An 18,700-nucleotide genomic window follows, 5' to 3' on the forward strand; every position below is an offset into this window, starting at 1 on the left:
CAATCCCCATGTAGAGGACATCAGTACACAATCCCCATGTAGAGGACACCAGTACACAATCCCCATGTAGAGGACACAGTACACAATCCCCATGTAGAGGACATCAGTACACAATCCCCATGTAGAGGACACCAGTACACAATCCCCATGTAGAGGACAAAGTACACAATCCCCATGTAGAGGATACCAGTACACAATCCCCATGTTGGATCAGTTTATTTGCCCAAGTCATTTCAGGACAGTGGTTATATTACTGGAGTCTGTCTTTTTTTTATGTTAAACTATAACTAAAGGCAAAACATTTTTTTTAGTTCTGGATAGAGTGAAGAGGGATTAGAACCCCTGTCAGTTTTTATTGCTGTCTGTGTCCCCGTTAAGTAGATTCCCCCTCTCTATTAGTCCTGCTTACCATTATCATTGAAAGAGAAAGTAAAAGCAAATCCCAGATTTTGGGTTGTCCCCAGAACAGTAATAGAGGGGAAATCTTCCAATGGGGACACTAGTTCTGATGACCTGGGGATCCCCAAGGGAGTCCCCAAATTTGCAGGGACTTCCTCTCACTTCTTGTTTGGCTATGGGACAGGAAGCGAAAGAAAATCTCTGCTATGGGACACAGATGGCAAAAAAAAAAAAATCTGACAAGGGTTAAAACTCTATCCAAAATGAAAAAAAAAAAAGTTTTGTGTATAGTTCTACTTTAAGATAATGCATGCTAATTCAATGTAACCCTAGGTATTTATTACCTCTCACAATATTAGTTACCTGCAGCAGAGAAAAATCAGGTCTCCCGTTCTATCAGGCAGGGTTGCTCTGTCTGGCAGGATTGTGCCGAGCTGGGTTCACACTATTGTGAATTGGATGTGAGTTTTTACCGCATCCAATTCGCATGTTAGGAGATTGTGACGGGGTCTGTATGGAGCCGGTTCACACATCTCCGCAGCGGCTCCAAGGTGAATTGCACAGGAGCCCTGTGTTTCTTCTGGTCCTTTTCAGGTCCGAATTCAGCCAAAAATTCAGGCTGGAATCGGACCTGAAATGGTGAACGGGGACCCACTGGACTCCTGCTGTGAGCCGATCCATGCGGTAGTGTGAGCCCAGCCTTAATCTTAGGACAAAGAAATACAAACTCTTTGGCAGGGAAAACAGCCCCATACATAGGGTTGCCACTTCATCCCTTTAAACCCGAGCACATAATAATTACACAGGTTCTGTGACTGATTAAGGTGGTAATTAAACTCACTAGTTGCCTTATCTACATTAAATTATCCTCAGGACCTGTGTAATTCATATGTGTTCAGGTTTAAATGGATGAGGTGGCAACCCTACCAATACAGTATGTGTACTTCTTCATTTCGTTTAGCTGTTTTCCCTGAGTTCCTCTATAAAGCTTTTCTGCACCTTTTGGGCATTTAAAATTTTGACTCCATGATCCCCGGGTCTAAGTATTAATACCAGACAGCAGGGCCGCTGATAAGGCAGTACAGCCTGCCCTCCTGTACTGGTCCGAGGCCCCATCAGTTCAAAAGGGGTCAACTGCTGAGTAGGAGGGCCGGTGTTACAACGTATTCAGCGACCCATCGCAGTTTGCTACGGAAGTGACGTTCCGTCGCCGCCATCTTGCTACACCCCACACTCGTCCACAGTAAGGATACGCTAAGGGGGAAAGCGGACATCTTGTTACACCCACCAGAGTTTTGCATTTTACATGTATTTATAACAGTAAAGTCAGTTTATATAGTGAAATACAGGACTTACAACTCCGTCTGACTACTTAGATGTTGAATTTTAAAAGCAGCGGCAACCCTGCTCATCTCACAGGTCTTCTAATCTGACAGAAGTTCGCTGCTTTTAAAATTCAACATCTAACCAGTCAGATGGAGTTCTAAGTCCTGTATCTCACTATAGAAAAATTCACTTTACTGTTATAAATACGTGTAAAATGCAAAACTCTGGTGGGTGTAACAAGATGTCCGCTTTCCCCCTTCGTAGTGTATCCTTACTGTGGACGAGTGTGGGGTGTAACAAGATGGCGGCGACGGAACGTCACTTCCGTAGAAAACTACGATGGGTCGCTGAATATGTCGTTACACCGGCTGTACCGCCTTATTGCTGACACTTGTTACTCTTGTAACACTGCTGGCTTCTACTTTTCTTTTCTCCTTCGAGCTGCGCTGCAGGGGGATCGGTTCTAGTATCTGCATCTCTCTGATGTCTGGGATCCCTATGTGCCTCCCCCACAGTGCTACCATCTTCCGCTCCGACTGGCGGCTGCTGAGGACACACAGGGGGGTCATTTTAGGATGGAGAGGTCACCATCTGGAATTAACACACCTTTCCTGAATGAACACAGTGAGCGATCAGTGCCTATCTATTGGGGTGCCCATTTATCCTCTTTGCCACCTGCATTAACCCCACACTAGCACACCGCAAACGCATGCTTTGCACAAGATTGCGGGGCGCTTACAGAGCAGCAATTTTCACTTGAATGGGTCTTGTTGGACAGGGGTATCATCTCTGGCATGGCTGCGAAGCATAGTATAGTGCAGTGATGGCGAATCTTGGCACCCCAGATGTTTTGAAACTACATTTCCCATGATGCTCCACTACACTGCAGAATGCATAAGTATCATGGGAAATGTAGTTCCAAAACATCTGGGGTGCCAAGGTTCGCCATCACTGGTATAGTGGATGTGGCCTTTTATATTTGATCTTTTTTGGCAGGTAGGCCATATGGGACCCCCTAGATTTCTATCAGCAGCCCTGCCAGACGGCGTCATCCATTCTGTAGCAGTTCTGAAAGTTGACCAAAATGTCTGGTTGTTTCTCTTGCAGCTTTGAGTTCATCTACAACTATCTGTATCTGGCCAACTTGCGTGAAAACTGGGAAGAGATCAAAAGGCTCGCGGACAAAGCACCACAGCCGGAAGCGCGCCGATATGTCCTGCCTCTCGATATCCAGAAGGTAGAGTATTCCAGAACGGCTGCTATTCCAGGAGCTAGAAGTGAGGCACTGGATTGAGATTAGCAGTAGATCCATCAGATTGTGACAAGGTGCAGTGGCCACCGGTGAGGATGCTTTCAACAAAACCAGGGTGTTCCCCAAACAGAAGGCCCAGATTCGATGAATTCACATATACAAAGTCCAATGAGTAGACATGTGCACTGTCGAAAAATGTGTTTGTTTTTTCATTCTCGTTTCATCCAGTTTTTTTTTTGTTTTTCGGTTAAATCGTTAGGTTTGCAATTCGTAAATTTGAAATAAATCATAAATTCGAAATAATTCGTAAATTCGAAACTTGAAATTAATAAAATTATTGAACTATTTAAATTAATGAACTTTTCCAAAATATACATAAATTCGAAAATTCTAAAGAAAATTGTAAATTTGAAAATTTGTAAATTCAAAAAAATTTGGGAAATCTAAAATCTGAAATAATAACTAATAATAACTTAACTTTTACTAACTATTAAATTATAGGTATTGGAAAAACCTAAAATTCAAAAAAAAATTGTAAATTTGAAAATTTGTAAATTCAAAAAGAAATTGGGAAATCCAAAATCTGAAATAATAACTTATAATAACTTAACTTTTACTAACTATTAAATTATAGGTATTGGAATTTCCTTCCAAATTTGGCTTTTAGTGAACGTAATGAATACAAATTTATCCAAAGTTCCGAATTATCCAAAATAACGAATGCTGCATCTAAACAAATGGAACGGAATTTTTTTTTATAATAAACAATAATAATAAAACGTTTTTATTATTGTTATTTATCATTATTAATTAGCTCTGTTCCATTTGTTTAGATGCAGCATTAGTTATTTTGGATAATTCGTAACTTTGGATAGTTTCGTATTCGTTACGTTCGCTAAAAGCCAAATTTGAAAGGAAATTCCAATACCTATAATTTAATAGTTAGTAAAAGTTAAGTTATTATAAGTTATTATTTCAGATTTTGGATTTCCCAAATTTTTTTTGAATTTACAAATTTTCTAATTTACTATTTTTTTTTTTAATTTTGTATATTTGGGAAAAGCGGAGCTCCACCCAAAAATAGAACTTCCGCTTTAAGTGAAGGTGACCCCTGACAGGCCACATTTGGCATGGCTTTTTTTTTCGGCAGCGCCGGAAGCAAGTTCTCCTCTCCCCCCTGCAGTTATCTGGGACATGTCACAGGTCCCAGATGATTGCCCGGCCAGTCACAGCGTGCAGCGCGGCTTGTGCATGCGCGGTGCGTGTCCAGCTGTGAAGCCACAGCCGGGCGCCCACAAGGACAATGCCGGCGCCGCAGAGGAACCCATTCACTTTACCATTAGCAGTAGAGCTACAAGTGCAAAGCTGAAAATAAACTAAAGACTAGATACACACTATTGCTCACTGCTATGCTTGTTTTCTTATATGTCACAATGTAGGAAAGGTCACCGACTCCTTTTCTAGCTCGTCCTCACTGGCTGTATATGCAGTTAAATTTTTTATTTTTTTTGTGCCTATAAAGATTTATGCTATAGACCTCCTTTTCATATAACATCTTTACGTTCTACTTTTTTGATGCGCAGAATGATGTGGGAAAAAACTTGGTCAGTTTACCGTACACAACCGCCACAGCGACCCTACGCAGCGATGACACCATCTGGCTGGAGCCCGAGGTTCTCTTCTCAGGGCCACGTCAAGGTTTGTGCTTTCCTGTAATTATTATTATATTATATTATTATTATATTATAATTATAATTATTATTATATTATTTCACAGCCTGGAACTTGAAATGGTAATGATATTCTTTGAACATGGTCAGTGTAAAGTGTATGTGAAGGCAAAACTTTTTTTCTTTGAGGATAGAGTAGGGAAGGGTTGGACCCTCTACCCAGTTGTTATTGCTGTCTCCACCCACACTGGGGGAATCCACCCTTTTTATTTGTCCTGGTGGCCATTGTCACCAAACCAAGGGGGACAAATGTTGTGGTGACAACTGTCTAAGCTTTGGGGAGATTTCCTCTTATTTCCTCTTACATCTCCAGGACGGGGAGGTGAAGGGAGATCTCCCCTGAGGGACACACAACAAAAAACCTGCTGTGTGAATGTCACGCCGTTCGCATGGCTGCCACAAATAATTCCTGTAATGTGTCTAACATTTCTCCATCTAGTGGTCGCAAGGCAGCCTTTTTCCTGATTGAGGTGTTTTTTAGGAAAATACCACATTATGGCCACTGGATGGAGCTAGGGATCATAGGAAATAAAAATATAAGACAGGTTGCTGGGATTATTCCTACGAATGTTGAGGCATTTGCACAGCAAATTTTTAATAAATAGACCCCTATGTGTTTGTTGTGTAAAAATATGTTTCTTTCCAGAAACTTTGGATTTTGGTTTAGTTGATTTTAAGTGATCTACTTTTTTTTATTATTATTATTATTATTATACATACTCTACAACCCCATTGGCAAAAAATCTCTCTACCCTGTCCAGGCACTTGGGGTGTTTTACATCATTAAGCCGGCCATAGATGGATCGATATTCCTGCTGAATAGCCGAATTTCAATACATCTATGGTCAGGTTGGTTGTACTGAAGTCAATCTACCGTTTTTATTTTTGTTTTTTGTGCCATAGCTGTCATCAGTGATCATTGTATTCTGAAGGTGGGGAAGGTTCCCTGCCAGCAGAACACAATTGTGCTGCAGGAGGAATCCCCCCCATCAAAACAGACATTGTTGATGGGGAAAGCGAGCAATTTTCTTTCTTTCAACTTGTGGTCGAAGGAATGAAAATTGCATAATGCAATGCTAGCCTTAGGCCGGCCACAGATGGTTCGAATCTCAGCCGGTTCAGTAGAAACTGGTTGAGATTCCATCTATTAGACATGTGCACTGCTGAAAAATTCATTAAGTTTTAGTTATAGTTACATTTGTTTTTTTTTTGTTTTGTTTTTTTGTTTTTTCGGGTCATTCGATATGATAGAAATTCGAAAATCCGAAAACTCGAAAGAACAAAAATCGGAAAATTTGAAATAATAGCTAACTAACTAATAATAACAAACTATTAAAATTATAGATATTGGAATTTCCTTTCAAATTTGGCTTTTAGTGAATTTAACGAATACGAATTTATCCAAAGTTACAAATTATCCAAAATCATCCGAAATAACGGATGCTGCATCTAAATGAATGGAACGTAACTCATTCATTCATTCAACGTAACTAATTAATAATAATAAATAACAATAATAATAAAAAGTGTTATTATTATTATTAATAATTCGTTCCATTCCATTTGTTTAGATACGGCATTCGTTATTTTGGATAATTCGTAACTTCAGATAAATTCGTATTTGTTACATTCACTAACAGCCAAATTTGAAAGGAAAATCCATTACTTATAATTTAATAGTTATTATTTCCGATTTTCGAATTATCGAATTTCCGATTTTCGAATTTTCAAATTGACGAATATTTGGAAAAATTTGTTAAACGGTTTTTCATTCATTTGGATATTTCCGAATGAACTAATTTGCTGAAATTCGTTGAACGAATTCCGAACAAAACGAATTGCACATGTCTACCATCTATGGCCCGCCTATTGTATTACAGTGAGACAGACCCCGTCTTGTAGACTCGCAGAGATAAGATGATCTGCAAGACTTGATTGCTGTGCAGTACTCCTGAGAAGGAAGCAGAGGCTGTGTATGTCATGAAAAAACATTTCTGCCTTAATATGAAATGTATTTCCTTTATTACTACAACTTCTTCTGAATGCTATGATTATCTTTACAGCCTTTGAATTCCCACAGATAAATTATAAGAAGTACGCTGGAAAAGATTACTCATTCGCCTACGCACTGGGTCTGAACAATTTTATTCCAGACAGGGTAAGCGCCACTCATCACTGCCCCTGCCTTGTAGGCCCCGCCTCCGCGGAGCTCTACTAACAGGATTTTTATGTTGTTGCAGCTCACTAAACTGAATGTCAAAACCAAAGAAACTTGGGTATGGCAAGAGCCAAACACCTACCCCTCCGAGCCGATATTTGTAGAATCGCCAGATGCCACAGAGGAGGATGACGGTAATAATGAACAAAAGAACAAAACAAAAACTGTATATTATGATAAGATTTGTAGGCGTGATCTATAAAGTGAAAGCAATTCATGGGGTTCTCCACTTTCAAAACGGAGCTCCGTCCTTCCCTGGCAGTTTTGCACAATTATACCGTCTCCTCTCCTGTACGGAAACGACATATCTCACAATGTGCATTATGCTGCGTACACACGTAGCCAACTATCCGGCGGACTTAGTCTGACGGACTTCCCGCCGGACTTTCCGAATGAGCTACTTGCCCACACACGGCACTTTTTCAGCGGACTAATACAGCGTACTAAGTCCGCCGGACTATCTGCCGTACTTTTGAAATGAACAGATTCGCCCACACACGCGGAGGAAAGTCCGCTCATTTTGAGCGCGTCTCCAGGTAGCCGGGGCCAGCGAAGGAGGCGTCGCTGGCCCCATCACCTGGTATGGACTTAAAGGGGAACCCCTACGCCGAAAAAAATCGGCGTGGGGGTCCCCCCCAGGTCCACATCAGACCCTTATCCGAGCACGCTACCCGGCCGGCCAGGAAAGGGGTGGGCGTGCGAGCGAGCGTCCCCCCCTCCTGAGCCGTACCAGGCCGCGTGCCCTCAACATGGGGGGGTGCCTCGCGGCCCCCCCCACCCCCAAAGCACCTTGTCCCCATGTTGATGAGGACAAGGGCCTCTTCCCGACAACCCTGGCCATTGGTTGTCGGGGTCTGCGGGCGGGGGGCTTATCGGAATCCAAGAGCCCCCTTTAATAAGGGGGCCCCCGGATACCGGCCCCCCACCCTATGTGAATGAGTATGGGGTTCCCTTCATTGTGAGCAGAGAGAGCGACGAGGCAACATCTGAAGAGAAGAAGAGAAGAACAGAAGACGGCGACAGAAGACCGGGCCACCGCCTGTAAAAGAGCTAGAAGAGGGCGCGGTGGCCCGGCAAGAAGAACCGAAGAGGGGGACAAGACCCCCGAAGTCGGAAGAAGAGGGCGGCGGCGAAGAAGAAAGCCGGGCTCCTCCGCTAGCAAAAGAGCTAGCAGAAGATAGCGGAGGAGTCTAGCGAGAAGACCCCCGAAGACGGACAGAAGACCCCCGGAGCTGTGCAATAAACTATTTTAACCCTTGTGTGTTATGTTTTTTTTTTTACTTTTTTTTACAGGTGAATGGGTAGGGGTACATTGTACCCCATACTCATTCACATAGGGTGGGGGGGCCGGTATCCGGGGGCCCCCTTATTTAAGGGGGCTCCCGGATTCCGTTCTGTTCTGTCCGTTCTGTTCATTTAAGGGGGCTCCCGGATTCCGATAAGCCCCCCGCCCGCAGACCCCGACAACCAACGGCCAGGGTTGTCGGGAAGAGGCCCTTGTCCTCATCAACGTGGGGACAAGGTGCTTTGGGGGGGACCCCCCCATGTTGAGGGCACGCGGCCTGGTACGGCTCAGGAGGAGGGGGGCCGCTCGCTCGTCCCCCCTTTCCTGGCCGGCCGGGTAGCGTGCTCGGACAAGGGTCTGATGTGGACCTGGGGGGGACCCCCACGCCGATTTTTTTCGGTGTAGGGGTTCCCCTTTAAGTCCATACCAGGTGACGGGGCCAGCGGCGCCTACTTCGCTGGCCCCGGCTACCCGGAGACGCGCTCAAAATGAGCAGACTTTTCTCCGGGCGGGAAAAGTCCGTTAATTTCAAAAGTACGGCGGACTGGCATACGCCAAAATGCGAGTCCGACGGAAAGATTGGAGTGCAAAACTACTTTCTAAGTCCGCCGTACTTTTGGGTAAAAAAAGTCCGCCGGAGGCTACACACGGGGGGATTGTCCACTGGATTGTTTGATCGTGTGTACACGTCATTGGAAGCTGCGGCAAGTCAGATAGAGCCCCGCCCTCATTTCCTGGCTGGAGGACATTCGGCATCATCTAGGTCTAGGTTTGGTCCCCGGCAGCCAGACAGTCTCTGGCCCCGCGCCTTTCATTCTTTGGATTTCAGTTCTTTCAGGGCCAGTTTACACCATAGAAAACGCAGTCCGGTTGTGTTCCAGATGCTTTTCTACATGCACGTTTTTGACGCATTTTAGATCCATTCCAGTGCATTTTTGGTGCATTTCTGATGCAGTCCAGTGCATTTTACCCCTCTTTTTCTGAACTTTAAATGAGGGCCGATTCACACCACAAAAATGCATTCCAGATCGGTTTCTGTATGCGCATTTTTAACGCATTTTTGATGCCTTTCCATGTGCATTCCGGGTGCTTTTTTTCCTGTACTTTTTTTTTTCACTATGCTGGAGTCCAGTGCATTTTTTGATGCACTTTACTGCATTCCAGTACAGTCCAGTGCAGGAAAAATGCAGCATGTTCTACTTTTTTTTTCTGGAACTGAAAAGCCCTGGTACTGACTGCACTGGTGCGAACTATGCCATATAACCTACTAAACCTATAAACCATATAACCTACTTTCCATGCGTTTTTGATGCAGAACAAAAACGCACTGGACTGCATGTGGTGTGAACTGGCCCCAAGAACATGTGTTTGTTCCAGTGCATATTTTGGTGCGTTTCTGTGCATTCCAGTGCGTTTTTGATGCTTTTCACAGCGTTCCAGTACAGTGCAGTGCAGGAAAAATGCAGCATGCTCAACTTTTTTTTGTTCTGGAACGCACTGGAACTGCAAAGACTGGTGTGAACTATACCATTGAAAACCATATAACCTACTTTCTATGCGTTTTTGATGCAGAAAAATAAAAAAAACGTCTGAATCTGGCTGCTCAGATACAATAGTGTTCACATAGGTTTGCATTGAAACAGGGTCCTGTGCCCCCCCCCCCGCCCCCGTGGATTCAGGCTCTGCCCCCGAGGAGTTTACCATCTAACACAGAATCATGAGTATAAGATCCTGTATTATTTTCTAATTGCCACCAATCAGAGTCAAACCTGTCATTTAAAAAGATAGCGGGAACCTGAATGTTTGAATCTAATTCATGATTAGGAGGAACTTTTTAGAGACACTTTCACACATGAGAACTTTAAAAATATAACTGCATTAAAAGAGAAGTATGGCCAAAGCTTTTGTGCCCGTACTTCTCTTGTGGGACATGAGTGCACTTTCTTTTCTTCTCCTGTGATCCAGAATCGGTTGGTAGCCAGTTATTGTCCGCCATCAGCTGATAGAGCAGAGCCGCTCCGGCCTCGGGAAGCAACCCAACAATATTGTCGAGATCCACCTCTGCTGCCTGATTGACAGCTGGCTCCGCTGTTAAAGTGTTACTAAACCCAGGACCCTGTAGTCACTATATCTCGTCTCCCACAGTACACAGAACATGGAGATGCAATTATTTTAGTAAATATAAACGTATAAATATCTTCTCTCATCAGCAGTACATAGCAGTCAGTCTTAACTTCTATCAATGTCTGGTTAAAGCTTGTAGGAGGAGTTTTCATGACTAGTGTAGTCTGAATGTTCCCCTTATACTATTCCTTACCTATTAGAAACGAGACCACACCATAGGTTGGAGTAAACTGGCCACAACAGCCTTTATTAAACATAACTAAAATTCACTCCAATAACTTGTAAATATGAAAATATATAAATATATATAAATATATAAATATAAATAACTTTATTAACATTAAACCACATTAAATAACATTAACTGCCCATTCTGGTGATCTCTGACGGTGACCCCACTTAAGCCAATACCAAATCACTGCGGTACACCTGACCAACTTCCCAAAGGCCTCCACCTGTGACCGGTCGGAGACAACTTCCGCCAGTGAACATAACCGTATTCCCTCCAACGTTCAGGAATACCCAGAGGGGCCGATCGTTAGATGAGCCCCCCACACCCTCAGATCCCTTCTGAGTACCTGTCTACCGTCAGAAACCACCAGAAAACACACCGCCACAGCCCGAAAGGGTGACCCCCTCAACCTTGAGGGCCACCCCACACCCGAAGAGCTTTCTGTATCCCCTCCTGTAAGCCAAAGGACCAGAGGTCAATCCCCACATCCGATAGGTGAACGCCATCCCGCCGAAGATAAAGCCCCACATTCACCTCCAATTCCCGATGTCTAACCACAATGCCCCCGTTCTGCACTACAAACCGCCCAACTACCTTATTAACCCTAATCCTAGTTTTTTCAAGGCTGGCTAAAGACCTAGCCCCACGCCACACCGTTCTGGCCACAATGTCCGACCACACCAAAATGGTGCCCGGGAAAAGGACTCGCATGCGCAACACATCAGCCTTAATATCCGCCAAAATGTCCTTAACCTTCCGAACTCCCAGGTCATTGCCCCCCGCATGAACCACCAACACATCCGGGGGCCTATCCCTCAAAGCGAAGCGCTCCACCTCCCTCATGACACGCTCCCACCTCATGCCCGGGAAACCCAACCACATCACCCTAGCTACCCGCCTGGGGATACCCAATTGCCTGCCTGCTGGTAGAGAATCACCTCTCCTGGCCCCCCAGCAGACGTACGAATGCCCCAGGATCCAAACGAGGCGTTGAGAACCTCCATCTGGAATGAAAACAAGAGAAATAACACAACAACCAAAGGAATGTTACAAGCACAGTCCTCCCCCCCATAAAACCAACAGCAAACAACACCCCCAGCCGCACCCACCTTACCCCAGTAGCAACTGCGGCCGGACATAGGACCGGAACCTCCGGGACTCCCATCTACCAATCCGGCGAACCACCGCCTCCTCCAGCCCACATCGAGCCGCTTCCGTAGCCGCCCCAATCCGAAAAGAGTGGGACGCGTAGTCCCGCTCATCCAAACCCACCGCCCTCAGGCATTGCCGAAAGACCGACACAAACTGAAACCGGGATAAAAAAGAGCCCTCCGCGTGCACCAAGAAGGGGCCCGCCCCCGCGGGCCGTACCGCCCGGAAAGCCCGTACCGCCGCCACCGGGCACACTACCGAGCCCGGAAGGGCGAGCAGCGTAATTGCTACTCCCTTGCCCCGTTGATCAGTCTTGGACCTACGCAACCGTATACTCACCCGATCCGCAACCACCTGCACATCCTGATCCAACAGACCCCCAGCCACCCGTTTCGAGCGACACACCAACTCCCCTATCCTAAACGCCCCATAAAACGCCAACGAAAACGCTGCCGTAAACAGAACGGTCTCGTAAGCAGACGAGCAAACGTCCACCAGCCGAGAACAAATTGCCACCAAATTGTCAAAAGACACCGGCCGGCGCGCATCCCGACCCTTCCAATCCCTCCTGTACCCCTTCAACGTTTGCCGCACCCAAAAATCCTTAGTCCCGTCCGGCTCCCCCCACAGTTTGAACAAAAAGGCCAACCCCGCCAGCTTCCGCTCGATCGACGCGGGAGACAGGCCCGTCTCAATGTTCCGGGCCACCCAGTACAATACCACCCAGCGCCGGTCGGATCCCCGACCAGCCACTCCAACCTCCCGCAGGAACGCCCACCATTCCGCCCACACTCTAGAATAAGCGGACCATGTAGCTTCACTCAACGACCTTTTTAACCAACCTGCGGCGATTCCAAGGGAAGCTCCCACATCCACCCGGGGCAGGGCGCCCCCGACTCCTCCGCTCCCGGCGCCAGCTGCCGGAACTTGTCCCACTGAAAACGAGAGAGCGAGTCAGCCAAAGAATTCTCCACCCCAGGTATGTGCACAGCATAAATGTAAACATTGAGCCGCAAACAGCGAAAGACCAGCTGTCGCAGCAGCCGGATGACCGGGGGGGAGGAAGCAGTCATCCGATTGATGACCTGAACCACCCCCATGTTATCGCAATTGATGCGCAACTTCAAATTACGAAACTCCACTCCCCACAGCTCCAATGCCAACACTATCGGGAACAATTCTAGCAGAACCAAATTACCCAACAACCCCGCAACCTCCCAGGAGCGTGGCCAAGGTTCCGCACTCCACCGGCCCCGGAAAAATGCCCCATAACCCATAGAGCCAGCCGCGTCAGTAACCAACTCCACATCGAAGTTGCTCACTGGCCCCGACATCCACATAGCCCGCCCATTATACGACTCCAAAAATTCATGCCAAGCCCGCAGGTCCTCCCGGTGTTCCCTTCGCAACCGCACAAAATGGGTAGGGGCGGTTACCCCGGCAGTGGCCCCCGACGGCCGTCGGCAGAACACACGGCCCATAGGGATGATCCGGCAAGCGAAATTCAGCTTGCCCAACAGGGACTGCAGGGCCCGAAGCTGAACCTTCGGCCGGCCCTGCATACCGGCCAACTCCGCCTGCAGATCCCGTAATTTATTCTCTGGCAAGCGACACTCCATTGCCAGAGAATCAATCACGATCCCCAAAAAACTCAATTCCGTCACCGGGCCTTCCGTCTTATCCCCCGCCAACGGCACCCCGAACCTGCCCGCAATGTGCTGCAACGTGGACAGAAGAATCGCACACACATTGGAGGCAGGCGGGCCCACGCACAGAAAATCATCCAAATAGTGGATGACCGACTCCAGGCCCGAAACATCTCTCACCACCCATTCCAAAAATGAGCTAAAAGCTTCAAAATAGGCGCAGGAAATGGAACAACCCATGGGCAGGCACAAGTCTACATAAAACTTGCCCCGCCAATGGCATCCCAACAGCCGGAAGCTGTCCGGGTGGACCGGCAGAAGACGAAACGCCGATTCCACGTCCGCCTTGGCCATGAGAGCCCCACGACCATACCGCCTGACCCACCGTACCGCCGCGTCAAAAGACGTGTAAGAAACCGTACACGCCTCCGGGTCAATGAAATCATTGACCGACCCCCCTTTCGGAAAAGATAGGTGATGAATCAAGCGAAACTTCCCCGGTTCCTTCTTAGGAACCACACCCAACGGGGAGACCACCAGGTCCCCCCACGGCTGCACCTCGAAAGGCCCGCCCATCCGGCCCAGCGCCACCTCCTTGCCCAATTTTTCATCCACAACCCCCGGGTGATCTAAAGCCGAACGCAAATTCTTGGCCAACGGCGGCACCCCTCCTAAAGAACAGGGAATCCTAAAACCGTCCCGAAAACCCGAAATCAACCCCCGCGCCGCCTCACCATCCGGATACCTATTTAGGAAAGGAAGCATCCTTCCCAGGTTCACCGGCGTCATCCCTTTTGTGACTGGCGGCACCGGCGCGCTGACCTTTTTTGAAACAGCGGGACAGGGGGTGGGTGCCGCCGCACCCGGAGCACTCATGCTTGAAACGGCACGCGCCCCCGAATTTACAAGCCCCTTCATTAAAGGGCCAGCACACCCCCCACTTCTTTCCGGCCGGCAGCCCCGAGGAAGACGCACTCCCGGCCCCCCCCTGAAGAAACGGAGTGGGCATCCGCGGGGCAGACATAAGCCTCATCCAGAGGCTTATGTCCTTGTGATCCCAGCGCAGGTCAGCCCGCACTGCCTTGCGCTGACGGAACTGCTCATCATAGCGCAGCCACGCCAGCCCTCCGTACACCCGATGAGCCTCACCAATCGCGTCCAGGTAACAAAATAACGCCGAGCAATGCTCGGGGTTCTTTTCCCCTATCACGCTAGCCAAGATAGCGAACGCCTGAAGCCAATTCGTAAATGTGCGTGGGATCAGCCGATACCTCCGCTTCTCCTCGTCGTCCTTCTTGGAACTGTCCGGCTTGACCCTGTCCAAATTAAATTTCTCGAGGGGGAGCAAAGAGAAAATCTCCACATACTCACCCTTGACTATCTTGTCCCGCACCTCCTGCTTCAAATGCGCCCCCAACGGGCCTTCAAAACAAACATAGACCTCGCACCGGGCAGCATCCGCGATCCTAACCAGGTCAGACCGCGCCCCCGGGTCCGCGGGCACCGGGGGGACCCCCGAGCCCACAGCCCCCGCATCCAGGCCCCCTGACACCGCAGCAGGCGGTGCATCCCGCGCAGGCATAGCCTCCGCCCCCCCGGCCCCCCCCCCAGTACCCAACCAGGGGGCCACCTGCGGCGACCCCGAGCCCCCAGCAAACTTACCAACCAGGGCCTGCAGCCCCTCCAACAGCTCCTGCAACGGACCTGACGGCCCCCCCGGGGCCATTGGCCCCGCCCCCTGCGACGAACCAGCCGAAACCCCCCCCAAGACATCCCGGGATCCCGTGGGCACCGCACCCCCCTGCGCCACCCCCATCAGATCCCGCAAAGCATCCGCCAGCAACGTAGACTCCCGCAACTTACCCGGCCCCCCTGGGGCCTCGGCGACCGGTACCGTTCCGGGTGCAGAAAAGGACACCTCCTCCTCCTGGGACAGCTCGCTCTCCGAACCGACCTCACCAGCACGCACCGGGGACGCAGCCATCCCCCTGTGCTCCGAGCGGTCCGTCCGGTCCCTGCGATCTGGGACTGCAGGCAATGTCCTCCTCCCCCCTCCGCCCCCGGCATGCCGGCGTATAAAACCAGCCCTGCCAGGCACCTTGGCGGCCTTCTGCGACCCTCCCTCCCCCCCCTCCAGCATGCGACCCCCCCGGTGCGCCCCCCTCCCCCCCACCGCGCGGATGCTGGCCCCTGACCCAGCATGCCGCGGATCCCCCGCCACGTGCACCCCCCCCCCTGGTCCTCAAACCCAGATCCATCCGCACCCCCCCCACCTCCACCGGGCCCCGTGCAGTCCCGGCGCCATTGCCATGCGGCCGCGAAGCCCCGCCCCCCTCCGGTCGGCGGCGCAACGACCGCCCGGACCGGGGGGAACCGAGAACCTTCCGTTTCGCCGGGGGGACCGATCGGTCCTCCCCCGGGCTCCGGGAGTCACGAGGCGGCTGAGGAGTAGGCCCAGGAGAAAAACGCGCCGGAGGCCGAGACCTCCGCGCGCGCAGTGGAACCTCACCTGTCCCGCCGCCGTCCACATCGCCGTCCGCCAGGTCACCCACGCGTTCCCGCAGCCAATCCGCTCCGTGCACCTCCGCCGCCCGTCGCAGCCGCGCGAAGAGTCCCTCGAGATCCGCCATAGCAGAGGAGCAGCGAAAAACTGCCTCCTCTGTGTCACACTGGGCTCCGAATGATCCCTTAAAGCCACACCCCTCCCTTTTATATGACCCCTCCCCTACACTGAACTTGTTTCCTGCAAACCTTTTCCTCAACTCCACCCATAAAGCTTAACCCTCTGTGTCCCTCATCCACACTGTCATGTCCAGCACTCCTTATATCATTTCATTCTTAATCCGTGCTTCTTTTTCTCTTCTGACTGCCCTAAGAGGCTGCATGGCTCCTAAACCTCTGGACAGTGCCAATTGGACCTGTGCCAATCACATGCACTCTCCCAGTAATATACATCAAACTGAGCATGTGCAGAGTGCCCCCAAGGCTCTGTTCTATCAGCAGATGAATTGGGGACAGTGGAAGAAGGGGAGCATCAGAAAAGACAGAATCCAACAGCCTTTTTACACAATGCGGAGGATAAACCCCTTAGGGTCCACAGTGAGTATAACAAGCATGCTTTACTGCATATACAGACTGATTTTACTGTTGTGGGTTTAGTAACACTTTAAGTGCGCAAAAAAAAAAAAATGTTGATCCTGCCAGAAATCTAGTGAGCTGACAACTTCCTGTGCTCACTGTACTAAAGTGTAATCAGCTACATTGTTCTCAATCCTCTCTAAACTATAGCACACCTCCCCCACATGTAGTGGTGATGGTGAGATGGGGAGTTCTGTAGTCCTGCATTATAGCAACAGTGCTGCTGCTCCTCCATAGATGCAGTGCAATGAGTGAGCATTGTCACTGGAGGATATTATGAAATGTGTTACTGTAACTTTCTTTAAACCAATTTAATTTATTACATCTTTTTTTTTTTTTTTTTATTTGGTAGGTGTGTTGCTCAGCATCGCTGTTTGCCCAGCTGTGGGGCACAAACCATCTTTCATGCTGATTTTGGACGCCAAAGACATGAGTGAAATCGCCAGAGCCGAAGTCGACATCAACATTCCCGTCACGTTTCACGGGATGTTCAAGAAAGCCTAAACGCATGATAGCATCAAAGGGTCAATTTTTAAATGTCGCCCCCTCCCCAAGATTCACCCAGCTTTCACACATTCTTGGGTGAATATTGTGTGAATCCTAGTGAAAACATTTATAAGCAGACCCCCCCACAGTTCAATGTTTGTTTCTCCGGTGAAATACTGTACAATGGATGGTGCCTGTAAGTGCAACAGTCCTGGCTACACATGGCACCCAATCAGATTCTCCCTTTCCCCACCGTGAAAGAATATGATTGGTATGGAGAACACAAATTGGTCCTTTTTTTTTTTTAAATTAATTTTCTTACCAAACAAAACACTACAAGACATCATACACACTGAACCCAAAATATAATAATACAATTTCAAAATCTGGTATATCAATTATCAATCCAAAAAAAAAAATGTTGCATCACGTTTGTGAATGTGTGTACAGCTCGGTGTAATGAGACCCACCGACACTCACAGAATCTTCTTATGGGTTGTCAAGCTCAGGGTGTATTAATGACAAGCAGAAAAACGTATCCAACCTGCGTAGTCCACCACAGAAATAAAATGCACCTTGTGCCAGATAATGTTATTTAGTTACATTTTTCTTTTGTCAATAAAGTTATTTTATATATCACTCAACGAACTTTTACTGTCAATAAACTCACAAGCGTGTCTATAGTAGAGTCTGATGGACAAACAGTGCCCCCTGCTGACAGGATTATGCGATTCAGGAAATATTTTAAACCCACCATGAAAGCTACGTCCATGTTTTAGGGTAAGTTCAGGTGCAGCATACCTCCTGACTTTTTGAGATGGGAACAGGGCTGGACTGGGAAAAAAATTTGGCCCTGGACTTCATCCAGACCGGGCCACTTTAATTTTGCAAACACGCACAAAAACAGTATATATATATATATATATATATATATATATATATATATATATATATATATATATATATATATATATATATATATGCTGTTGGGGAGTGGGGTGGAGGACACAGAGGGACAGTGTGAGTGGTGGAGGACACAGTTGGACATAGTGGGGGTGGAGGACACAGGGGGACACAGTGGGGGTGGAGGACACAGGGGGACACAGTGGGGGGGGGGGGGAGGACACAGTTGGACATAGTGGGCGGTGGAGGACACAGTGGGGGGCGGAGGACAGAGGGGGACAGTGTGGGTGGTGGACACAGGGGGACACTGTGGGGAGGGGTGGAGGACACAGTTGAACACCGTGGGGGGTGGAGGACACAGTTGGACATAGTGGGAGGTGGAAGACACAGGGGGGTGGGAGGACATAGTGGGGGTGGAGAACACAGGGGTACACAGTGGGGGGTGGAGGACACAGTGTGGGTGGAGGACACAGTGGGGCGTGGAGGACATAGTGAGGGAGGAGGACACAGGGGGACACCGTGGGGGGTGGAGGACACAGTTGGACATAGTGGGAGGTGGAAGACACAGGGGGGTGGGAGGACATAGTGGGGGTGGAGGACACAGTGGAGGGTGGAGGACCAAGTGAGGGAGGAGGACACAGTGAGGGGTGGAGGACATAGTGAGGGAGGAGGACACAGGGGGACACAGTGGGGGGTGGGGGACAGAGGGGGCAGCATGGGGGGGAACAGGAGAGTATCATGGGGCCTCCTGTGATCCTGTTGGAACCATTACTTTGACATGCTGTCACTCAAAGTGGCCCACTGAGCCA

At 48.7% G+C, this 18,700-nt stretch overlaps 1 protein-coding gene across 2 annotated transcripts in view; it reads left to right on the plus strand.

Annotated features, from left to right (window-relative positions):
* The window catches only part of RPE65 (retinoid isomerohydrolase RPE65), a 66,383-nt gene extending 48,751 nt beyond the window's left edge, over positions 1-17,632 (plus strand). For both annotated transcript variants that reach the window (XM_077450499.1, XM_077450500.1), the window contains 5 exons: positions 2,833-2,962; positions 4,561-4,675; positions 6,771-6,865; positions 6,948-7,059; positions 16,855-17,632. In XM_077450499.1, coding sequence (XP_077306625.1) covers positions 2,833-2,962; positions 4,561-4,675; positions 6,771-6,865; positions 6,948-7,059; positions 16,855-17,006 — 604 coding nt within the window. In that variant the 3' untranslated portion in view covers positions 17,007-17,632. The remainder of the gene's footprint in view (positions 1-2,832; positions 2,963-4,560; positions 4,676-6,770; positions 6,866-6,947; positions 7,060-16,854) is intronic.
* Positions 17,633-18,700: the final 1,068 nt, after the last annotated feature.

The sequence above is a fragment of the Lithobates pipiens genome, unplaced genomic scaffold (genome assembly GCF_037356315.1).
Source record: "Lithobates pipiens isolate NorthernLeopardFrog02 unplaced genomic scaffold, aLitPip1_a1.2 Scaffold_23, whole genome shotgun sequence".
Lineage (NCBI taxonomy): Eukaryota > Metazoa > Chordata > Amphibia > Anura > Ranidae > Lithobates > Lithobates pipiens.